General features: G+C 37.1%; 1 protein-coding gene across 1 annotated transcript in view; it reads right to left on the bottom strand.

The window, feature by feature from the left end:
- LOC127624152 (mRNA-capping enzyme-like) overlaps positions 1 to 26825 on the bottom strand; it is a 128617-nt gene that overhangs the window by 10076 nt on the left and 91716 nt on the right. Inside the window, exons 13-14 of the mRNA XM_052098835.1 lie at positions 13495 to 13595; positions 1046 to 1112 (exon numbers count right to left, since the gene is read on the bottom strand). Of these exons, the coding sequence (XP_051954795.1) occupies positions 1046 to 1112; positions 13495 to 13595 (168 nt within the window). The remainder of the gene's footprint in view (positions 1 to 1045; positions 1113 to 13494; positions 13596 to 26825) is intronic.

The following is a 26825-nucleotide window of genomic DNA, read 5'->3' as shown; positions in this document are numbered from 1 at the left end:
GATTTTGAGCGTGGCCGAACGAACAGCACGCAGTGCAGAGGAAACATTACATTGACCCTGAAAACGCTTGAGATTGCACAATAGCAAAGTAGGCATCAGACTAATTTTGTTCCCTTGTTGCAACACTGTTAATAAATGCCATTTGTGGGATTTCTAAGTGCTAGAAACGATACTTAACACACGTGTGAATGGGTTAAAATTTCTGTTAGCACGTTATAATTTAAGCGCAAATGCCAGCAAAAATGTCCCACTGTACAGCTGTGTTTCTTTTTTTTATTTATTTGATTTGTTTATCCCCTTTTCTCCCAATTTGGTGTCCAATTCCCACTACTTGGTAGATCCTTGTGGTGGCATGGTTACTCACCTCAATCCAGGTGGTGGAGGACAAGTCTTGCCTCTGCTTCTGAGACAGTCAATCTGTGCATATTTTCATGTGGCTCGTTGTGCATAACACCGTGGAGACTCCCAGCATTTGGAGGCTCATGCTACTCTACGTGATCGATGCACAACTTACCACACACCCCATTGAGAGCGAGAATCACCAATCACGACCACAAGGAGATTACCCCACGTGACTCTACCCTCCAGTTGCTTAGGAGACCTGGCTGGAGTCACTCAGCAAACCCTGGATTCGACCTCGCGACTCTAATGGAGGTAGTCAGCATCAATTCTCGCTGAGCTACTCACGCCCCAGCCGTATTCTTTACACATAACTAGCATACAGGCTTATTGACTCAATCTAGGTCTGAGTTGAGTTTCTGGTTTGGTTTGCGCTGTTAATTTTGAATGTCAACTCTTTCATGGTTTTGTGGCTATAATAAGCACTGCTAAATGTAACATTGTTATGTACATCTGTAGATTAAATTAATAAAAATATAGAACATAATGTGTGAATGTAAGATGAGTCACCTGTCTCCCTCAATTAATTAAAAGCCCATCAGTAAAATAATTCGACATGACTATCTTTAGCAGTGTCTGTTTGCAGTGAATGTTGGATCATGCTGACACAAGACATTATCAGAGACACATTCTATGTTTGACTTACCTTCATTTGTGCAAAGGGCACGTCATGTCCGCCCACGTACAGAAGCCCCACAGTCTGAGGAATCAGTCTGCAAAAAAATTGCCAAAATAAAGATCCAATTTAAATTTCACATCCGGACAAGAGCAGCATTGTGATATTTCACAGGACAACAGAATAATAGCAGCTCTCCTAAAATACTGCCATGCAATTATCTTGGCTTTATAATAAATGCCTTGAAGGCTTCACAGTCAGCATGAAGTTCCCAAATACAAAAGACCCAAAGAGCTTTATACTAAGTTAGATATCAGTATAGATGTGGGTAACATTATATAATTCGGGCAGGCATTAAATAGTTTTATAGATATGAAGGTACTTATGAGTGAAGTCATTTTTCTGCTCTTCATTTACAAATGTACAGTGAAAGGACATGCTTAACCTTCATAAAATATTGATTGTCGAGCACAGGAGGTTTGGGAGGAGGTTAAAACTAGCAATATTTATAAGAATTCACTTTTTTTTTATTTTATTTGTGCCTTAATTTGGAAAGTGGCAAAAATAAATGAATGTGTCAACTGTGAATATTTCTTTTGTATATCCTAACAAACAGACTATAGAGTACTGCATCATCAGCATTCAGTAATGGTCACAGCTGCTCACACTTACACGCCCACTAAAATGTGCTAGCATCCAGAATAGTGCTAAATCACAGGGGAGGAGACCGGATCCAAACCCTGACACCATGGTAAAGACCACCCTGCCACTCAAGCAAATGGCGCTGTATATTGGGAGCATGGTGGAGGACTGATTTACCCACATACAATGACTGTTTTTAGCCTCTGTTACTGGAAGTGTGTGGATAGGCTTCTTCTGTCTGTGTGCTTGTTTCAGCCCTTTAAAATCCAGATTAACAGCTTTTAGTCAAATAAAAAAAATAAAAATTTGGCTAATTGTTTACAGCAGGTTTTTATAGCTTTGAAAATGTAAAGTTATTTTTCTTTTCATACATACAACTAATTGTATTTGACTGAAAATACAAAGTCATTTCTCTGTAATTGTAAGTTTTTGTTTGCATTTTATTTTGTTTAGCTTTTGAACTTTTGCAAAAAATGTAACAACGATAATACAATAATAATCTTGCTTTACACATTACTGTAACTAATTTCCCTTTCCCCTGTTTACACATTAAGAAGATTAGACCCTTCCTATCTGAGCATGCTACACAACTCCTTGTACTGGCTCTTGTTATATCTAGACTGGATTACTGAAATGCTCTTCTGGCAGCATTTAATGCATGTACAGTAAAAACATCTTCAGTTAATCTAGAATGCGCCAGCACGTTTTGTCTTCAACAAGCCCAAGAACAGCACTGGTTGCCAATGGTTGCTTGCATCCAGTATAAGGCATTAATGCTCGCTTACAGAACAAACACTGACTCTGCACCCCCCAATATACACTTGATACCTCAAGTCTAGTGATTGTTATTTAAGGGGTCATTGTTATTTTAATTGAGTAACTGTTTTAACTGAACTTCAAATGTGTCACTGTATGTTGATATCAGACTAACTGAATATACTCTGTGTATTCTGAGTACTTATATACTCAGTCGAGTGGTGGCGTAGTACTCACTGTGAAAGGAAAGTAAGGCAATCATTCCCTCTGCTAACCTGTGGGATACCCTTGGGCAAGGTCGAGCACCCACTAATCCTCCCACTCAGGGCCATAAGAAACCCCCACTGCCTTGTTGGTCAGGTGTGGAAACATAAGGCTATGGGATGGAACATCGACAGAAAAGCCAGGCCAAGAGACAACATGTAAGGACAGTCGTGCTCGTGAACTCCGCAGCTCTTCCGGCCAGTCACTGCGACCACTGCACTGCTGATCTTGTCCTGGATTCCCTTGCCACATCAATATGCAACCAGTGTTGGAGAGGGCTACTCTGACAATTGGAAAAAAAATCAGTGTATCCTTAAAGTCTTGTCTACAAGCCTATGAATAATGAACTCCAATAAATACCCATACTGGCAGGACATCGCCCAGGATAAAAAGGTCCACCCAACTTACAACTTAAGTAACAAGACAAGACAGTGAAAGACCAGAACACAGAAGTGCAATCATATTGCACAAACTTGCTAAATACAAAATTGACATGGCAGCACTCAGCGAGGTCAGATTTTCTGAGACTGGCAGCATCTGAGAGGAGGCTGGATACACCATCTTCTGGAGTGGCAAGCCCGCTGGAGACAGGACTAAGTCTTGAGTGGCCCTGGCTGTCAGAAATAACCTTGTGCCAAGACTGACAGAGGAGCCGAAACCAGTTAATGACAGAACAATCACGATGAGATTGCCTCTAACCAACAGCCGATATTGTACACTAATAGCCATCTATGCCCCGACAATGACCAACAGCCAAGAATCCATCAGCGGATTCTATTACCAGCTCAGCCAAACAATAAGAAGCATACCTAACTCTTCAATGCTCGAGTAGGTCAAAATTACACCACCTGGCCGAAGGTCTTAGGAAAATTTGGATGTGGCCAAACCAACTCGAATGGAGAGCTCCTACTCTCCCTTTGTATGGAACCTGAGCTAGCTATCACAAACACATGCATCATATATCATCACTCGCCAGCGCGACGAGGCTGACATTCTTGACACCAGAGCAATGAGAGGTGCAAACTGCAGCACTGATCACATGCTGATCAAGTCAACCACTAAGCTGAGGGTGCGAAAGAAAATGAAGAAAACAAAACCAAACTAAAGTTCACGAAGCATTTGTCCCGTCTGGATCTATGGAAGCATGCTGGGATGCCTTTAAGTCTACTGTCTACGAAGCATACAAGACTACATTGGCCATTGCCACCAGGAAACACGAAGACTGGTTTGATAAGAACAACAAAGAACTGGCTGCACTCATAACCATTAGAAACACAGCTTGAGTCAATCTTCTGAATCGGAACACACGCTCAAACAAGACAAAATACAGGAATGCCTGCAAGAAACTCCAACAAATGAGCAGGGAACTAAAAAACCAGTGGTGGACAGCTAAAGCAGCAGAGCTTCGGGAGCATGCTGATAGGAATGACACAAAAGGTTTTTAACCAAGGTATGAGAGCTTTCTGGGGACCACGAGTTAACTACCCTGTCCACATGCTGGCAAGCGACAACCAAATGATGCTCATTGAGAAGCGGGATATGCTCAACAGATGGGCAGAGCATTTCAACGTCCTCATCAATGAAAGTGCCTCGATAAGCCCCGATGTCATCAACAGCATCCTGCAGTCTTGGAGGCCATCAATATGCTGAGTTATGGCAAATCTCCCGCTGCAGATGGACTCCACCCCGAAGTAATCAAGCATAGAGAACAAAAAATGACAGAAGCACTCTATATCATCATCAAGGAAGCATGGAGCCATGCTAAAGTCCCACAGGACTGGAAGGATGCCAAACAATCTTTAAAAAGTGATAGACAATTGTGCGGCAATTATCACGGTATATATCGCATGTCCTTCTAAACAGACTGTCCTCATATGCAGACACCCTGCTGACCGAGGCCCAGTGTGGCTTTCGCTCTGGTAGAGGCACAGTAGACATGATATTTCCCCTCAAGCATTTTCAGAAAAAATGTATAGAACAAAATATGCCACTTTACATGGTCTTTGTGGATTTCTCGAAGGCCTTCAACACTGTCAATAGAGAGGCTCTCTGGAAAGTCCTCCGGAGAGCTGGCTGTACGGACCACTTCAACGACCTTATCGCTGCCTTACACTCTGGAATGAAAGCCTCAGTCAACAAGATGGGAGAGACCTCACACCCATTTGAGGTCAACAATGATGTGAAGCAGGGCTGTGCGCTCGCCCCGACACTCTTTTCGATATATCTCTCTGTTGTCATGGCCCATGCTTTCAAAGGCTATTAAGAGGGTGCGCGCATACAGACAAGAACAGGCGCAGACTTGTTTAAAGGAAATCAGCTCAAAGCAGCAACAAAAACCAGGACAGTAGTAGTATGTGAACTCATGTTCGCTGACGATACAGCCTTTGCAGCCCATACTCATAGAGATGCACAGGACATCATCTTTCGTTTCACAAGTTCAGCCAGAGCTTTCAGTCTGAAGATCATTATCAAGAAGACAGAGATGATGTACCAAGCACCTCTGGCTCCAAGGACACGGGCAGCCAAATTCAGATAGATGGAGAAGACCATGCGCAGGTGCACCAATTTAGGTGCCTCGGCTCCACTGCTGTGATAACAAAATGAACGCAAAGCTAGGATTACGGAACTCAAAAACCTCAGCAGCCTTTGGAAGACTAAAGGACAGGGTCTGGCAGAACAGACAAATCACCATGAGAACAAAATGTACAGTATATCGGGCCATTGTGCTCCCAACATTTCTCTATGGGGCCGAATCCTGGACTGTATACAGGGCTGCTGCTCACAAGCTAAATGCTTTCATGATGAGGCAGCTCCGGCAGATAATGAACATCAAATGGTGGCAACACATACCAAACAACCCCATCCTTGAACGTGGAACTATACCAAACATGTATGAACTCTTTGCCCAGCGAAATCTGCGATGGACAGGTCATGGACAGACAAGACGATCCCTGACTACCCAAATGAATCCTGTACTCACAACTTCAAGAAGGGTTTCGCAGCAGAGGCAGACCTAAACTGCGATACAAAGACACTATCAAACGAATCCTAAAAGCAAAACAGATTCCTCTCAACAGCTGGCAAACTATCGCCAAAGACAGAAATTTGTAGTGGAAACAGATTCACAGGATGTCTTCATCGGACACAATGGACAGCTGATTGATTGATTGTGTTCTGAGTACTTACATACTCAGTCCATAAATGTTTAAAAAAAACAAATTTTTCAGTTGGATGCTTGTTTTTCCCCCATGTTTTTGTAAAGCCACAGTTAACCGGCAAAGTTTAAGACCCTTGTTTTAGGGCAGTGGTTAATTGGCAGATGGGCAGGTCCTTCATTGTTGTCTGGGACACACCAAGACATTACCTTTGACACTACAAATGTGATCTGGTCACATGTTTCTGACTACCTCTGAATGTGGTTTGAATGATCAGGTCACAAAGCATTGTGGATCCCTTTATAAGAGATGATGCAAAGTGAACACAGTAAATAGCCTAAACACCACCTTTGAGTAAATCCTCAAAACTCAAAATATTGATAGCCTATTAATAATAATATCTATGTTTTAGAGGGTATTTATATTGTACAAGAGTAAAACTCTTCTTCAGTCAGTTACTTGATACGGCAAGCATCTCTTGCTATTTTAAACAGCCTACATTTTTTTCTTTTTAATGATTAAATGCTCCGTTTCACTGTCATTGTTGCTTAGTGATTTTGTCATAGCATCCCGTCCGCAGCTGTTGCTTAAAGTCCCTATTATTTTGTAAACATCTGTAAACTCCCTTAAGAACAACTCTCACCCACCTGTCTTTACTTCGTACTCGCATCAAGAGATGCCTGTGGTTAGATTGGACGAGGAATGGGCATGAGGTAAATGCATGGTTAAGTCAGACAGGGTATTAGATGCTGCGTCTAATTCTTCATTTGCCAAGTAGTGTGAGTAACATAAGAAGAAATCTTTTCAGGCATATTTTTTTTTAGATATCTAAACAAAGCAAAAATGGCAGTTATGGATTTTGGTGCCATTTCCACTTTCATAGCTTCTTCAGAATGCAACGACTGACGCTCTTCGCATGTGCAGAAGTTTTGTTCGGAATACATGTAATGCACATGTAAACCCTCAGGCTATCTCTCAGGCTGTATCAGACTGTAAAGTTTAGGGGACATTTAAGCAGTACATTCAGAATCTGCAATCGAATTGAATTTATTCGGATTGAGGAAAATGAGTGCATGTAAAATTGTACTGCGCGGTAAAAATAGGCTGAGCGCCTATTCTCTCCTCTCACTGCCAGTCAACACTAGATTACATCACCACAGGTTTCCCCGTTGTAGGTGCAAAAGCATGAAGGAAAAGTCTCTTTCAGTATATAGTTCATCTTTAAGTGTCTCCTTTCAATTAGTTCCACTTGGGGAGTACCAGAATTAAATGTTGGAAAGCCCCTATTGCGACTGAGTTCATTTCATGAGGTCTTCAAAAATCTATCACTGACATCTAATAAAATGAAAAAAAAAAATGCGTAACTATTAACTGTAGTTTACCAGCACAGGTATACTTTAGAAGTACAAAAAAATTCATTATATAATTTTTAAACAAACCAAACACACATATCACATGCACAAATTAATAAATGTATTTAATTAAATTCTGTGCAAATGAATAATTAAGAAATGAATGACAAATTAAGGTATGGTTGATGCCGGACCTGATATGTAAGTAAAGCAATGGTATGTAATGACACCTCATCTCTGTAGTCTTTAAATGCTGAGGATGGCTTTAAAGAGAGTGGCCTCTTCAGGTCCTGGAAACTGGTAACCGAGTCACCATCATGACCCTCAAGTCAAGTCATTTTTATTTGTATAGTGCTTTTCACAACACACATCGATTCAAAGCAGCTTTTCAGAAAATCATGCATTAAGAGAAAATGAAACCGTAATATCTATAAAGTCTTAGAGTAATCATTGTGTAGTTTGATTAAATATGATTGTAAATAGTGTATAAAAATAAATAATAATTGTAATTCATTGTCGTGCACCAGCGTTGAATCCCTCGTTGTGCACCAGCCCGTTAGAGGCCGAGCCGCTGGAAAAAGCAACCACCCACGCGACCCAGACAGGAAAAGGGACATATTCAGCCACCCCTTCTCTGCACTGCCTGCACTGAGCCTCCAGATTACGACAAGAACACTTACTTTTGGTGATATCACAATTCCCTTAGACATTATACTTACACCACTTGTGTTAATTTTTATTGAAAATAAATGACTTTCCGGTGGCATACAGTCATTGTCTATCTTGGATAAGGAGAGCATTGTGAATTTGGGGGAAAAAACAGATCTGAACTCAGATCATCCGCATTACTAATCAGCTGTCATATTAATTGCCACACTAGATCTTAGGCTCAGACCTGTCTTCAAACCGTATGTAATATTTTTTATAGTTTTGACAGATACCATCGGACTACTGACATGCATATAGCCGGGCTGTGATGACAATGCTTTCTACACTTATTGCAAATAATTATTTGTCAATATTAAACCTGTGATAGGGGCTCCCCAGTGGCCGCTAGGGCACTATGCAGTCGCTTATGTCTCTTTATGTAAGGAAAGGCCCTGCCGCCACTCTCCATAAGGCAACGCAGCATGAGACTTCCAAAACTCTGCTTAATTAAAAATCCTCGAGCTGAGACTGGTAACAGATGAGACCATACTGTCCTACAATGTCTCAGACTATGCATTCATAAATAACTGACCAAGAAGACAAGTCATGACCAAACAAGGAGGCCAATAAAAGATGATACCAGCTTGTCAACAGCTATCACCCTGCAGCTCTTGTCTGGTTTCCTGTGAAGCTAAACAGAGCTGAGCCTGGTCAGTATTTGTATAGAAGACCTCTTGTGGAACACTAAGGTTGCTGCTGGCAGAGCTGTTAGTGAGACCAGCAGGGGGTCCTTATGCCCCAGTAAATTGACGGGGACCCTATACTGTAAAAAGGCATAAACTTTCAGATAAGACGACAGGTCCTGTCTGTCTGTAGTCATTAAAAATCCCAGGGTGTTTCTCAAAAAATGTAGAGGTGTAACCCTGTCATCATGTCCAAAGATGCCAATTGGCCTCTATCCATCATGGCCTCCTTATTTACTAAACATATTGGTTAAACATTAAGGCAGCAATACATTTCAAGCTAAATCAAAGAAAAAAATGGTTGTGATGTCAGTTTATGAGGTGGATTGAAAAAGCTTGTCAGTGCAGACTTTCCCTAAGGAAAACTTTGTACTAAACAGCTTCTTTTACTGATTACTTGATGTGGATTCTATTTATAGAATCACGCATTTAGTCATTGATAACACGTTTCAATGTCGCAATTGTTAATGTTTTAAATTAAGTTTAAATTAAATCTGTGCCTCATATTTAAATGCTCCTCTAAACATGGGTGGTGTCTGAATGTTCGCAAACAGTTTACCGTTGATCAGCTATTTCAACCTTCTTTTCTAGCTCTGAACAAAACAGAGAGCCTTTACTCTCATCTCCTCTCCAGTGATAGTCTTTGTCCAAGTGAACAAAAATGTCCAGAATTTCTAATATGTAAAATTGCTGACCTGGCCATTATAACAATATAACCACAAAGCTCAAGAAATGGAAATGGGGAACAAGCACTTGAGTGGAGTTTAACTTCTAAATGCCACCCACCTCATGTTGCAGTCTCTGAACGCCATTCTGGCTATTCTTGCAGTCCTGTGTTTTGCCCATTTTTTTTCTCTCCCCTGACTCGGAATATAGAGTACCAGGCAAAAACAACAACAGAAGCCCGTTCATGTATCTATTTGATTACATCTGTAACACGGCTCTAAAAACAGGAGGGCAAGAATCAATAAGTCTGTAATTGTACGATGCCTAGAATTGTAAAAAAAAGTGTCAGATAGACAAGAGTATATTTATGAACTCAATTCCTGACGTTTTGCTGCTTTTTGCACTTGAATGTTACAACACAGACCTTGGAATTAACTAATAAACTCTGACTGTTGATAGTGTTGTTTTCTGCACTTGCTATCTGTGTTATTTTAGCACATATTTTAAAGTAAGCCTCATTTGCTCAGAAAGGAGGCGTGTTTGTGCTAAAAAGTAATTGACTGTAAATATGTGCAGTGATGAACCATTATACTGTTTAAAAACCATGGACTATATGGATGGTTTGTAAACAAGCCGCAGGTTTTTGCATTGAAATATTGGCTATGTTCAGACTTTCAGTCCAAATCCGATTTTTGTGCATATCCAAATTAAGTCTAAACTGCAAAAAATTCACATGAAATACGATTTTTACAAACCAGCAACACACTGACGTTATATGCTAAAATCTAATTTTGAATTTCAATTAAAAATGTCATTCCCTTCAATGTTGTTGTTTTGCATACTGACGCAACATCATTGCTATAGCAACCAATGCAGATATGCTAGAAAATGAAGATTGCTACGGAACACACAAATCGGATCTGATCAGTTGCGATACACAGGGCGGACAGTCAATTACTAGAATCAGATTTTGATGGGTCACACAAATTGGATTTGGACTAACAGTCTGAAAATAGCCACAATGCGCTAAAGTGGCCAACTCTTTCACAAATTCGCCCCTCGAATTGTAAATACACCAAGTTATATTGTAATGCCTTTTGGGGTTTGTAGTTCAATGGTGAACACTCTGAAAGGGCATGAAGACTTTCAACCCCTCCACCTCCCCTTCATGTTATGAGAAAATATTCCCAAAGAATTCTGACTGCTTTTACCACCACGCACAGCTTGTTTGTTGTGAAGAGACTAATAAAATGTTTATCTGTTGTCATAGCACACAATTTTGAAGTACAAATTGATTTCCTTTAACAATTGCAAAAAATCAACTTGGTCTTCTCATTATAACTCTCGTTGTAAGAAGTGTCGACATACAGTGTTGTCTATGCTGAACACTTGGGGGTTTCTCTTATTATTTTACCCATCTCATTTCAAAGCTCTCGGCAAATCAAGAGGGCATGTAGAGAGGGATAAAGAAGCGATGTGTGGGAGGAGGAAGATGTCATCTGTCTCGCTTTGCTGGCAGGGAAGGAACGCCACTAATAACCTCCGCTGCTCATTGACACATCCGCTGTAGAAAAGCCCAGATGCTATGATACTTCAGTGACATGCAGTGCCCAATGGCCTTCATAAAATATATATCTAACACATCCACAGGACACTTTTGGCTGATCGATTTAAAGAAAATCGTTTGGGAATATTGAAACATACTGAGTAAAGCTTAAAAGGGAAATATCTATTGGGTAAAATACATAAATGGTGATCAGAAGAAATGATTGCACTCACAATAATCAGGTCACTCAGATTCAATTCAATGGACTAACATGCCCGGGTCATATGAATTTTTTTCACATTACATGAGAATTTAGGCAAAAATGTGCTTGATTGTCATGAAAACAAACATGTGAAAATGCAATGGTCCTAAAACTTCATTTACTTCTTATTTCTTTTATTTTCAGGGTGAAATATAACCTAGACTTGTTCTTGACAAGTTTTCTAAGATTCATTCATATGCTGTGAAGTACACTGAAGAATGCCTAGATTTTCACATTAGGAAACAAAGACTGAAAATGCTGAAAGTCCTGAGAGAAAGGCCACCCTCCCTCTGGCTGGGATGCAGCCTGTATTTTAAAGATAAGACTTTCGTTTGAGTCTGGAGTGAGCGGACAGATGGTTCGAGAGAGGTGTAAATGAGATGTGCTACATTACTGCTGAGAGAAATGTCAAGCTGCAATTAAAGCTAGTTTATTTAGAAATGAGCTACACAAAGCACATTTATGTGCATATTACAGTCTCAAAAGTACCAACTATGCCTGTTGCAGTTATTACAAAATCACCTTATTTGATTGAATCACAATTATTTGAGAAAACCATGATTTTTGAGAACTTTCTATTCCAATGCCATATTGCATTAAAGCATTAAATCATTTTTTGATAGAAAATAACAAAATGTAATTAGTGAGCAAGTACACCAACAATCCGTCTTCCAAACCATGTTTTTTCCCTGATTCAATAATCTTATAGGTAATAATATTATAGGCAAGCCTATAATAATGATTTATATTTTAGAGCTGTCGGGGCAGATTTGGTGGGAAATTGCATACTGCCGTCATTCGTCCATGTGGGTTTATGTCATGTCCATAAATAAAGAAAAGAATGTCCGGTTATACAGCGCGTGTATATATGCAGTGAAAGTCGTGGTAGTAGTTTGAAACTGAAAGCTTGTAGCCACAACATACGAGCGACATTGAACATGGATCATTCAAAAAGGCAACCCTCTGGGGAATCACCCATTTTCAAAATAAAGAAACCTCGGACCGAAAAGAATTTGCAAGCAAGGGGAAGTGACAGAGGCCGTAAATAATAATAAAACACCAAACAACATCGGCTTGACTTTTCAGAGGTGGCAACAAGATCTAAAGGGACTTAAAACAGAGTTTTTCTTGCTCGACAAGTAAGACATTTTATTGGACCGATAGTTAGCCAGGAAGCTCCCTTAGCACGGTAGTTCGTAAGATAGTGTTTATTATGGATTGGAATAGTTTAGTGCTTGATTTCATTTTCAAGGAAGGACAATAGAAAAAAATAATTACCTTTACACTGGTAACTACACCAATCTCTAAACCTGTTACAACATTAGTCTATTTACTATATTATAAATATTAGCTAAGTTATAATAGTTTCCACCATTCTTTTTCTTAATTTCATTATTTATTTATTGAGGGGAGGGGCGAGTTTTGTTGTTGTTAGTGGCATTCGCTCTGATGAGACGATCACCTGTAACCCATGGTTACAAAGGTACTCCTCAAACCATCAGATTCATCTGCACAGATGAGCAGAGCCAACGCCCGACTCATGTAATTACCAAAACAGTGTTTCTCCACAAGTAACTTACAGTTTTATGCTTCAACCGCTAGAGGGCCAAAAGTTACAGTGTAGCTTTAAGTGAATAGGTAAAAACAGATCTGGCATTAGTTGTGCAACAGTCTCACTGTTCACAGCAGTAGTTCATTATGCGAGAACTCCAAATTAACTCAAAAAGACAGTCTCAAAAGACCGCTATTGTGAATGCAAAGCACTGCAATTTTTCTTTATTTTACGACTCACTTGAAAATAACTCTTTAAAATGACTCTCTCCATTACGTATATTAAAGATCATGTAAACGGAGGTTACAAACTTAAATGGATAAGTGCGGATGTGGCCTGACAGCCTGTGGAATGCCACAAACACAGAAAAGCAAAGTGATACAACCAGTGAAATGTTCCAGTGCTAAATATCAACACTCTTGACGCACCGTTTGACCCATCAGATTGGAGGACCGTGACTAAGTGTTGTACAGTCAAATATGTATATTAATTAACTATAATATTCATGTTGGCTGGGTTCACAAAAATAACAGTGTGAATAGAAAGTGGACTAAGACTACAGAGGACCAAAAGAAGAAGTATTTAAAACATTTGCAAATATTGTAATATTTAAAATATTATTATTTCTGGCATTTGTCATAGCCCTAATGCTTAACTGAAAATACCCCTTAACTTGCTAATGATGCACCTACCAGTGAGTGAGAACTGAATGTTTTATAATCTACACATCAACGCATATATAAAGATACCCAAGAGAAATCACTGAGCTTCCAAAAATACAAACGTGCCCTCAATGTCTCCGTGTGAGTTGTGTGAAGTTTGTATGGAACGTTCTGAGGTTTATTATTGATTTCAGAGCGGTGGATGCAGTTGCCATAGTGATGATGACTCACCCCTCCCCGCCAACTTTGGTGATCTTGAGTCTGAAATCAACAGAGTTTAGGCTCGGCGGCTTCCACTTCAGAATATCATCACATCGGCCCGGCTTATATTTCTACAGGAACAAACACATGACAAACAACACAGGGACAAAGACATGAGTTTAAGAAAGAAGAATTCAAATGAACTGAAATAAATTCATACAGCTGTAAGTGTGGTTTTGGATAATACATTTCATTTTCCAATAAGAAGAAACATAAAGCATGTTCTCATGCAACAAATTATTTCTGTGCTATTTCCACAAACATTAGATGTGGCTACAAAAAGGATATCTTGATATTTTTCAGCCGTCTTGACGATTATGTATTTGCTCGGAAATGGCTTTTATTTTCAGAGGAACTATCATTTCAACTTTTATTGTAGTCAAATAGATTCAAAATGTTTAATGCATGTCAAAATCTAGTAAAAAAATAAATAAAAAAAATTCTTAACTAAATTAACACAAGAATAATACATAAAGTATACATGCACCAACTAATAATGACACATAATTGAATGAACATCAAACACATTTTTTTAAACCCAGAGTTGGAATATTAAAATATGATAAAATACTGAATTATTAAAGTGACACCCGGTCAAGTTCATTATTATAAAACAATACTGAATAATTATTACTATTATTTTGAGGATTAGATTTGTTCTATTCAACAGTAATACGTTTCTGTCATAATAAATTAGAATTATCTTTATTTAATAAATTTAAACCTTTTATTTTGGAGAAACACTGACAGTACACTGCAGTGCAGTGTTCCTCATTACAAACCCGGTGAGATGCTGTCATTTCCTTCTTTTCTGTGATACCGTGTGGTGTTTTTAGAACTTATAGCAGTTACAAATGTTCTGAGTTGCGTGATTGGTTGATTGATGGAAACAGAGGAGTGCGTCACCATTCCTTCTGAAGCACGTAAATGACCACGTCATAAGGTCACAGGATTAATTGCAGATCAATATTGACATATGACTACATTACGATTCTGATTCGATTCATTGTGCAGCTCTGGAGTATTGTGACACAAGGCTAATGATATGCTCATTAGAAAATGCAGTGGCCAAATAAAAGGCACATTCACAATGTTGCTTAATATAATTTTGTCAGCATATCTATTGTGATTATATTGTGAATAATCAATATATCGCCCAGCCCTAGTAGAAACATTGAAATAAAGTTAAATAAAAGTAAATTAAATAGTTTTTATTGCTTTGACAGTATTTAAAAAGTTTAGAAAAAGTATAATTAAAAGAAAATTCAACATAACCAAGAATGAATAATAACAATTAGGCAAAATTAATCATGTAATTATTATAAAATATTATTTATACCATGGTCTGTTCAAATACTTGATTCTGATTGGTTGGAATGCGTGCATTAAAATCGTTTAATGCACAAGTAGGTCCAGTCACTTTTAAACACTGTTCTATATTAATGCAACTAATATGCTATCCTCCGTAATAAGAGTTTTATGCCTCAGTTCAAATGGCCTCCAGACATGAATATAGTCTCAGAACTGGGATTAACCGTCACATCACAAAACAACATCATCAAGTAATGCAGTGCAGTCTTAAATTCAACTGTGAAGTAATACAGGAAACACGGAAAAGATAGCAGTGTTCATCAGGCCTGAATTACTCAAAGCGTTTGTGAGGAAAGTATGGTTTGACATTCAGGGAGAGAAAGTAAACGTGAACCATCAAATTAGTCTTTTGCTGTCCGTCAAGATGAGGCAAGAATATATATATATATATATATATATATATATATATATATATATATATATATATATATATAGTAATATGATAAAACATCATCATCATCTAAAATAGCTGCACTGTTTACACAACGTGGATTTATAACCGCTAGAGGGGACCCCACGATCACACATCGTTTGATGAAGGAGACTATTTTATAACATGCAGCATTTTGCCGTTTTGAAATTGAGCAAGGACACATTGCAATTTCATTCTTAATTCAATCAATCGTGCAGCTTTAATGGATACCATATGGATGTTTCAGAGGTCTGTTAATGGGTTTTGAGCATTTTGGATGTTTTTTCCTCGTCTTGTACAGTAAGTGCTGTACAGTAAGTCACGTCAGCAACGCTGGTTTTCCTCAATGTGAAAAATACAGAGAATAGGAATGAAATATTGCATGTTCTGAGGAGTGCCAACCCTTCTATATGATGTGGCAATTATTATTTCTAGATTGAGTATTTAAATTCACAGTTTTTAAAGAGAGTTTGGTCTCCAAAAAACTGTGATATTACACAACTTTATCTCTGTGTCTGATTTAGATCGGGCAGAACGCTTGATTTAACACCCTGTAGATATAGTTAACCATTATTGTTCATCTGCCAGCCAATGACAGCTGTAACTAATCAATGCTGGCAAGTGACCATGTTATAAGAGAGATAATCCACGGCTAGGTAATTGTTAAACATTTGAACACACTTTGCGGAGGCCTCTGCTTTGGGTGGTTCATTGCCTCTATGTCGTGCATTAAAATCATTCAATGCACAACTGGCCATGGACTATCCCTTACTTAATGTTGTTTATGTTGGACTAAAGCATTTCTTCTTTTTTGTAACTGTTGAATTACATTTCATTTTTATTTCAATTCAAATTCCAATTCAACATTCTGTGGGGGCATGACCAATTCAATTCATTTTCCAATTTAATATTCCGTGGGGCATGGCCAATTATATTACATTCATATTTTATATTCTGTGGGGCTTGACCAATTCAATTCAAATCCAACTTTCTGTTGGGATTAGTCCTTTCAATTCAAATTACAATTGATCATTCTGTGGGCTATGTCCAATTCAACATTTGGAGGAGCATGTCCACTTCAATAAAAATTTTCCAAATATCATTGGCTTAAATCCTACCATGCAGGAGAGAAATGACCCTCTATGACTTTCGAAAAAGCATAAGTGCCAATGTCCAGGGCCATGCCACAAGAAATTACATTTATCTTCAGTTGTGAGTTTTCAGTCTGAATTGAATGTGATACAAACTCTGGAGACCGTGAAATAACACAAAGACAAACTAGATCTGGCTCGCCGTCAGGCAGTCGGAGTATGTCTCTGAGAGACTCAGATCTGTCTCAGATCCATCCTTCGATGCAAGTCTATGGGATTTTTACACCAATTGTATCGTTCTTTTAATGAATCCATTTAAAAGACCCATGAGTTTGTTTAAATCATTCTGATGACTGCTTTGCAAGTTCCTGCTGCAAATATATATTTGCAAATAAATAAACAATTAATTTCTGCAATTAATATTTTTTAACACTTTAGAAAAAAAACGCAGTGTCCAAACAAAAAGTGTTTTTGTACTTCCTGAAACTTCATGTGATTTTATCTTAAATAATTGTGAAAACAGAATTAGTAATCTTTTTAATCGAATCACAGCACTAATATATATATATATATATATATATATATATATATATATATATATATATATATATATATATATATATATATATATATAAAATTATATAAAAGATTTATATATCAATTTTTATATAAAGCATTAATTCGATAAATTTTTTGGCATGTCATGTAATTGATTGTAAGTGTTGGCACACACACACACACACAGCTATATGAGGATTTTCCATAAACATAATGATTTTTATACTGTATGAACCATAAATTATATCCCCTAACTCTCACCCTCACAAAAAACTTTCTGCATTTTTCCATTTTCAAAACAACTTTGTTTAGCATGTTTTTAAGTGATTTGAATTATGGAGACACTAGAAATGTCCTCATAAACCACATTTATAGCATAATACCTGTGTAATTACCAGTTTGTAACCCAATAATATGTCCCCGTAAACCGCACACACACACACACACACACACACACACACACACACACACACACACACACACACACTTCCTGTAAATTCTTATTATAAACCTGCTTTAGGATTCATTTTCAAGTACTAGTTGAGTTTTTTATCAACCTGAGATGAATATCTCTTGCACTATACAGAGACGAGCCTTTAATCCGGCTACCAGTTCTCGTTCACATTAATATACATTTATATTTAAATTACAGTCATTCATTCAGTATGCACTTCTCTTCAAAGCCACTTACAAAACTTCAAGACTTAAAGTAAAAACCATCTAGAAGTTTGTTGGACATGCGCTCATATTTAAATTAGTACACTGAAGTACACTAAATGTTAACTACAGTTATATAAAACTAAAATGAAATGAGCTTTCAATTTAACAATTTTTTTCGTACAAATAATATAAGTATAAAACCAAACCAAAGGATATTTTTAAATAGACTGAATATGCAAACAAATGTCTTTGTACTTATATTAATGTCTTTGCATTATATAACAAAATACAAAGCAAGTGCCAATTATTTTAGAGAAATACAGCACCCTTTTCAAGCAAACGTTTTCAATAATAGAACTTTATTGACTCCAGATGCTTAAAAGTCATTGCAAAAATGGCTCAGAAAAGTGAAGTTCTGAGAAAAGCTGTAGTAGCATTTGTTTGAAGATGCCATTTGTATTTAAAATGTAATGGCAATGGCACATGTTTATTTGTTACTTGTGCCCAAATACTTTTTGGGGCCACTGTATATCCAATTTTGCGATTAAATGGATTAATTAATCACTCAACATATCATTTAATTCATAATAAATGTAACTTAAAAACAATACAAATAGTGGTGCTCAAAGGGTTTTAGACAGCTCTCACATTGATACTAGTCATGTGACTATAAGACCATTCATTATAAGACTACGAGAACATTCATGCTGAATCAAAATCTGGAGAAAAGCAGCGATTGGGCAGACCAAAATGAGTTCCAGCGTAACAGATGTGTTGCCAGGAAAAGGAATGTGAGCCGCTGGACGGCTACAAGACAGGAGGTGCCTCTGCAAGATTAGGGATGAAAGTGCGGTTGTTACAGGTCACAGTATCCAAACTGCCTTCACACATCTCCACAGCACTGCTCTCTGAATTCATCAAAGCCCTTCAGCAGCAACAAAGCTGACTGTAAGAGCATCATTTTGGGGAAATACTCACATTGGCTGCATGTGAAACTGAAGAGGCTGAAAACAACCTTACAAAACAATACAATGTCATGCCTTTATTGTGTCGATTTGTAATTCAGTTCATTGATTGGTTGGTGTCGATGGGAATAAAAGACACCTCTTCATACAAGCCAAATCATACAATATCTTGACAATGTTTTTTTGGAACGGTGCAATAATGACCGAATTTAAAATTCTGGGTGAACTATTCCTTGCAGCCGGGGCTAAGGGAAGGGCCAATTAGAGGTTAAGTTAGAATTTTTTTTAGTTAGAAATATTTAGGTTTCATAAGGTTATTTAGTGGAACATAAATCAAAAGCACTGTTGAAAGCACTTCAACAAAAGAGTTATGCAAAAGAGTTCTTGAAAATGTATCGCATATTTGCTAAAGGTGCAAGATGTCTAGACTACTGATAATTCTTTTATGTGGTTTGACGGTACTGCTACAGCTCTCTGAATGCATGAATGTTCCTTGTTTGAACACTGTATTGCAATAACACAAAACACAAGCAAGGTCGACCGGCCACTGCCGCAGATCTTCTTGTGGATCTTCAAAACACCATTCTGAATCATTTGGATTGTGTTCTTTAATCAAATAACCGTAGTTATTCAGTCATGTGGCGACACTGAGGAACCTCAACAGCAGAGCACCGTTTGTCCTTGATGGAGTCAAACGGAATGAATGCAAGGGTGAGTGCAACACAAACCCAACACATCACCATGGAAACAAGCTCTACCCTGTTAACATTCCTCCATGCCAGACTAACCTGTTTACCTTGGGCTTTTCAATTCTAATGGAAGATGTTTGTTTCTATACACTTCCAACCCAAGCAAAATCCTACTTCAAGATTTGAGATAACTCTTTTCTATCACTTTTATACTTTGTTTTTCTGCAATCCGGATAAGATTGAGCCAGGTCGCCCACATTGCCTTTCCAAGTATACTCTTTAATTCCGATCAACACTACAGAAAACCGAAGTATACTTTTGCTTTTAGGCCATGTCCACACAAATACTGAATGTTTTCATTTGAAAAGATATTGATTTTGCTATGTTTATGTCTCTCATCCACACCTGAATGCTCTCGATAACCACATACTTTTGGTTTGAAATTTAAACAGGTTAGTGTGGATGAGGCCTTAATTTCTTCTGTGGGAAATTAAAGGAGATATTAGACAGAATTGTTCAGCCTGTCACCATTCACTCAAATAAGATGCAATGAAATAAGTGCTGCAACAACTAATCCATAAAATCATTAATAATCGATGATGAGAATAATCAACAACAACTTGCTTTATCAATTAATCTGATATATGCGGCAAACAAGGAGAAACTTTTTACAGTAGTGAAACTCTGCATGATAAAACTCATCTGAAAAATGGTGGCGACAAGCTGAAGCATAAATAACATGACCCAAGTTTTCCAGCGCACTAGAGTACTTTATGCTAAACATTTCAATCATGCATCCGCATCAATCAAATCGACCGCAACAGAAAACGGGAGCACGACCATTATGTTTAAAATGTGTCATCTAAATAAACATATGTTTGGACATCAAGTTTACTGTAGGTTTAAATGTAACTGTAAATTAAATCCTAAATATAAATATAAGAAATAACATTTGAGAACAACAGAAACTGAATCCCTTATATTTATTGAAAAAAGGCATTACAACATTCAACATCTAACCAGTTTTTCTCCTTTATACTAACTTAGAATTGTGTGGTTTGAATCGTCCTGCTGCATTTGAAAAATATTTAAACTGCATGCAATACATTTTAACATTTATATGTTAAACATTTTTTGTACACAATGTTTAGCATACAATCATTTATATTTTAAATAAATACTACTTAATAAAATACAGGAATTAAAAGTTGGCTTTTTTAATATCCACTTAATTGAAGAAATAATCAAAAATGTATAGACTATCAAAATAATCGTTAGTTGTACAAAGTGCATAGAGACTGAGGCTAACATTCTACCTGGCATCTCCTCCGACACGCAACTTGTCCTGCACTCTTTGTACTAAGGACATAATAATTCTAATCATGAGGCTCTTTGAGGAGAGGTGTGCGATTACTATTCTTAAGCATTTAGACTTTAGAACTTTCAGCAGGTGAACAATTAAATAGGTGCAACATACCATAAACCTACATTGAAGCCATATCTAGAGACCAGAACATCATAATTATTTATATAAGATGTGTCTCGGGTGATCCGATTACATGTTGTCAGGCGAGACACATTGCCGTTCACACTTGGATGCTTAAATTAGTCTCCTGTGACCACTTACATCTTTGACATACATCAGTCACTCTGTCAGTGTGTTACTGCATGATAATCTAAGTCATAAAAGGAAAGCATGAAAGAACCAGCCCACGATTTCTCCCATATGCAATTGAAATTTAATCTAAGCACAAATGCATCATTTTGAGCAGAAATTTCCATTGCTTGCCAGTGCTGGCTGAGCTTCATATGTGTGTGCTTCTCAATCACTGTGTGTTGATATAACACAGTAAAGAAGATCAGTGAAGTTCTCATGCTTCTTTAAATTTTCAGATCGGATAGTTATTTCCTTTTATTGCACAGCTCTCTGGAATCCTGGATTCTGATTGGTCAAGGGTGCCATCTAGCGGTCGGATATTTCTCTGTAACAACCGTACATCCATGCGAGCCATCTTTCCTGCTTCTCGGATCACTGTGCGTTCTCTACAAGTAAGCTAATAAATAAATAAATGCACATGAAACATTGATTTGCATTTAATTTATTTTAATTGACAAGTAGTCTTGTAATAAGCTGGATAACGAGGAGTCAGATGGTCATTTTCACAAAATAAACACCAACAGAACCGGAGGTGGATTTCATCTGTTCAGGGATTTATTTCTTGTCACAATTTCAATGCAAATCAACATTATATGTCCATATGTTTATTTATTTGGTTGGTAGCCATGTAATAAGCCCCTTCAGGCTGATACTAGACTCGTCCGCTTTGTCTTGATCACCCTGTCTGGGTTTATTTTATGAAAACAACAGTCTGACTGTCCATTATCCCTACATAAAGCCGCGTGTAACTGACAAAGTTGAAACTCTTGTTTTATCACACCGGTTCATTGAGGTGAGGGGTGGTGTTTCGCTGCTGTCCGGGACACATCAGGATAAATTAGCGTTTACACCTCAAATGCGATGTGGTCACTTGCGTTTTTCACTACCATCGTATAAAGTTTTTGGAACACCTGAGACGTATCTTAGTACAGTTGTAAACGGGGTCATAGAGAATTCGGGGTGGGTTTTATCAATAACCTCCCATAAAACAGGCAAGCACAAATTGCATTCTCTTTGGAAAATTTATTTTCTATTTGCATCCGATATTTGTACACAGACAATTGTGAAGGATATGATATTATCTGCTTGATCCGTGTGGGAGATTTTCTGGAATAATCTTGCCATCTGTCTGACATTCTGACACTGTGTGTCTTTGTGGTGTCAGCCAATAAGCGTTGTCATGAAGTCATTTTTCTGTTGCTCCAGAGTGATTAGTCACAGCATTTATAGCTTAACGATTATGCCCAATCATGAGCAAAGATGGCAGCATGCAAGTCGTGAACTAGCTTTGCAATCCCTAGCCTACATTAATAAAGAAATATCTGTTGCCGTAGAATTTAAGAGATGAGTTTGATCCTCTTTGACAAAAACATTTGAAAAGGAATTCTATTTTAATGACAGTGCAAAAGAATAAGAGTGTGTGAATAAAATGGCAGGCCACAGAATGGCACAATCCCAGCAGTCTTTATCTCCATACTTGGAAATTTCAAATGCTGCCGGCAAAAGCTGATATTAACAACATCGGTCTCTGTCACAGATATTCAATTACCACAGGGCAATTTCCTTATGCACACTGGAGAGCCATTCTGGATATATGATCATATCATTCAGTTATTCATCTGACATACAGTTTTCCTTAACCTAAAGATGAGGTCATGTTCATGAATTATTTCATTATCACAATCAGTTTATAGTATATCGTTCATTTTAATAGCTCAATGTAACCTTTATTGTATGTATTGATGAATCTACAAACATCATGTGGCATAATTTTCTTGAATAATCATTGATTTTAAAGGTCAAAGATATTTTACATAGATAATACAACATATTTCTGAGCAAAATAGGATATTAAATGAGAAACAAAATGAGAAAAAGGACTTGGAATTCCATACTTGAATGGAGTCAGACCTGAATGTGAGCAATATTTACCAGTATATATATTTTTTACAAATTTATACTTGAACATCTTTGATTGTGATTCTCACAGTGTTGCTTCAATTTACATCACCAGAAAATGTGCATTGTGAATATGCTGTGTATATTTAAAATATCAGCCCTGATTTTGATATAATCCATGTACACGTGTGTGTGTGTGGCTTCAGGGACCATAACAAACAATCAGCTCAGGTATTGTGTGTTGCGAGGATGGTGAAGTTACCTGGCGCACATCAAAGATGGCAAGATCAAAGATTATTTTTAAGAGTTTATCATGAGGAGGAGAGTGTGTGTGTGAGTGTGTTTGTATAACCTCTGCTCTTGTGTGCATTTAAATGTGACTCTTGGCATTTTCATGTGAATGTCATTAAAAGCAAAAGGAAGGCAGATATGTATGTGGATTGGTTGGTGTGTGGAGGGGTTATTTGGAGAGTTTTCAAGTTTCAAATAAATAGAACAAAAATTACAGTAAATGAGATGAAATTACCTTTCCTTTGTAAATTGCATAAAAACATGTATAAAGAAAATTATGAAAAATAGACATTATTACAAGGTTATGAAACTTTACAGCATTAGAGATTCGTTGAAATGTACGTGTTTTACATGAACACAGCGTAAACATCTATTATTATCGTATGGGGATATTGCAGGCTGAGAGTTAAATAATAATTTTTTTGTAGATCTCAAAAACAAAATACACAGCTATGCCGAGGTCCATAAAAAACTATGCTTTGTAAAGCACAATATAACGTGTTGTGTTACTATACTAGCCATACTATACTAGATACTAGCCATACAGCCATACAGTTACCATACTAGCGGTTGACCAATCAGCAGTTACAGAAATACTCAAACCAGCCCGTCTGGCAGCAACAATCATCCATGCGGTTATCTAATCTGCCAATCGTGTGACAGCAGTGCATAAAATCAAGCAGATATGGGTCAGGAGATTCTGTTAATCCATCACATCAACCATGAGAATGGGGACATTTTTTTTTATCTCAGTGATTTGGACTGTGGCATGATTGTAGGTGCCAGGTGGGCTGGTTTGAGTATTTCTGTAACTGCTGATCTCCTAGGATTTTCACACAAAACAGTCTTTAGAATTTACTCAGAATGGTGACAAAAACAAAAAACATTCGGTGAGGGGCAGTTCTGTGGATGGAAATGTCTTGTTGATGAGAGAGGTCAACAGAGAATGGCCAGAATGGATAGAACTGGCAAAGTCTACGGTAACTCAGATAACCACTCTGTACAATTGTGGTGAAGAATATCATCTCTGAAGGCTTTTCTGAGATGCAGGTTGGCACTGTTTTGGTGGACCTACACAATATTAGGCAGGTAGTTTTAATGTTGTGGCAGATCAGTGTATACATACACCTCTAAAGGCAGCTATTATATTGTAGAACCAAGCCGTTTTAACAGTAGAATCCTCCAGCACTGTCCATAGATAAACTATTTACTACTAAAAAACTATCCGTAAAACCGATACATCATTCTACCATCAATTGGAGTAAAAGATATGTGCCTAAAGTAACCGCACAGACTTGTAATGAGAAACACTAGAAAATAATATAAAATGTAATACAAGTGGCCACAGCATTAAAACTGTTACCCGTTACAGATTTATGAAAAATAAATAAGCTCTCTGTATCTCAAATAACAACACAGCACAAAGTAATAAAATTCATGCTTTGAATAGTTAAAAGTTCATCAGATACTAATTATTTTAGCTTTGGGGAATAATGAGCATTTAAAACCTATATTATGTTTATCCAATTAGCTGATACATCAAAAACTAGATACTTCTTCAAAATAATGTGCATTACGCATTTTAAATATTTAATTTTCCAATTAATCATTATATTTTCACCTTGTGTGTACTGCTACAATTGCCCCTGACCTCAGCCTTGATTAAATCCTTTATGGTAGCTACCAGTTACAGTTTAAGACTCATGTTAGCTTTTAACCAACAACTTATAATTATATTAGTAAATTGTACCAAAAAAATAATAATACCCAATTCTTTCTTGGCATGGAAGTTGTAAAATGCATTACTGTATATAAGGTAGTGTATATTTCCAAGAGAATAATATTCTTTACATGGAATACATTTAAAACACGAATTAGACTAGTCTCTCTCTGTTAGTGGTTCTGCTGAAGTATAAAGTGAAACTCACAAAGAAAGACAGCTGTGTTGATAATAACAGGATCACTTTTTTCATTTTAGAGTGATGTAGTTTTGGCACATTATGCTTTTGCTTACAGCATAGACACTGTGTATTAAAGCAGTAAAATGAAGAATGTGAAATAAACAGTGTACTAAAGCACTAAATAAACTTCCATCGTTGTGGAACATTTTTATTGAAAATGACAAGACTTGCATCTCAGACACACACACACACATGCATGTCACAGCCACTCAAATACACTCACAAAATAATAACTTGTATGACAATGTTTTTGTTCATCCAATTAAGATTTCCTGTAGACATTGATAAAGCCCTAATTAAACTACTGCCAAAACAAGTAAAAGCCAACATGAAATGTGCTAACTTACACCCTATGAGCCTTTTAAATGCAGATATAAAGATATTAAATAACTAAATGGCAAAATGGCTAGAGGATTTATTACCCTCTCAAACACAGAGTGACCAGAATGGTTTTATCCAAGGCAACCAAGGATTTCACAACATCAGACGAGTGCAGAATATTGCGAAGCATAAAAGAGTATCGTTTGACACCGCTCTGCTATCAGTGCATGCAAAAGAGATTTTGAAGGGCTTCAATGGGCCTATCTTTTGAAAAGCTTAAGAGATTTGGATGTGGTTGTTCTATAAAACTCCTGTGGCTGCAGGGCTAATCAACAACATGGTGTCAAAGTCATTTAACATGTCTACAGGCAAGAGCTACTCTGTCCTCTTTAGAATCACCATTGAACCTTTTGTTGAGCATAAAATAGCTTTCCTGAGATTGATGTCTCACTCATCTAAACTGCTTTGACACATCCATCCCTGCTTTACTAATCTTACTGACATGTTAAAGAAATATCACTCTGCAAGATGAATAATTTTAACACTATATCATGTTGCTAAGAGAGGAAGAAACTCATAACAGAGTTACTAAGCTCAATATAACTCAGCATTATGAATCTAGATAACACCACAGGTGTTATTTTGCCACAGTGATTTATGATACTATTAAAAAAATAATATAAATACATAAATCTTTTTTTTACCCACATCCTAAATTAGTAGAAATAATATTCGAAAAATGGGCGAATCTTACCTGAAACACATAAAATTAGAATTATATGAGAATTTGTTGGAAAATGTGCTTAATTGTCATGAAAATAAAAATGTCTTAAATTTTTAATTAGGTCTATCTGAAAAAAAAAACAAACAAACAAAAAAAAAAAACAATTAGACACTAAACAATGGCTACAAATTCAACCACACTGGCACACAAGATATAAGAAGGGATTCACAAATTTGTGAAGCATTTCATTCACTGTGACTAAATTATCAAAAATAGTAATTTTTTATGGTTATGTGACTAACAAAACATGTTACGGTTGAAAAAAAAAATAACTACACCATGATATATATCATAACCGTTGTATAACATAACTCATATTAGTTTTTTCACAGATTGGTACAGATACCAGTGGAAGTCCAATTTTGTAGATACCAGTGGAAGCCCAATTTCGATACCACAGAAAGAATATGCTAATATGTTTAAGTGCTACTGAGCACACTCCTTTAGCCTTTTTAAAGGCTTACGTCACAGCTCAAGAGTAATGACTTCATGAATTTCTTTACAGATAAAATTGAAATAATCAGAAATAAAATTGGAATTATGCAATCATCTGTCATTACACCTCAGAAAACAGTGTCGAATAATTTTCCTCATGTGCAACTTCAATCCTTCACTATCATAGGTCATGAAGAGCTAACAAAT

Source organism: Xyrauchen texanus, chromosome 30, assembly GCF_025860055.1.
Source record: "Xyrauchen texanus isolate HMW12.3.18 chromosome 30, RBS_HiC_50CHRs, whole genome shotgun sequence".
NCBI lineage: Eukaryota > Metazoa > Chordata > Actinopteri > Cypriniformes > Catostomidae > Xyrauchen > Xyrauchen texanus.
This window is presented reverse-complemented; position numbering and strand designations above follow the sequence as displayed.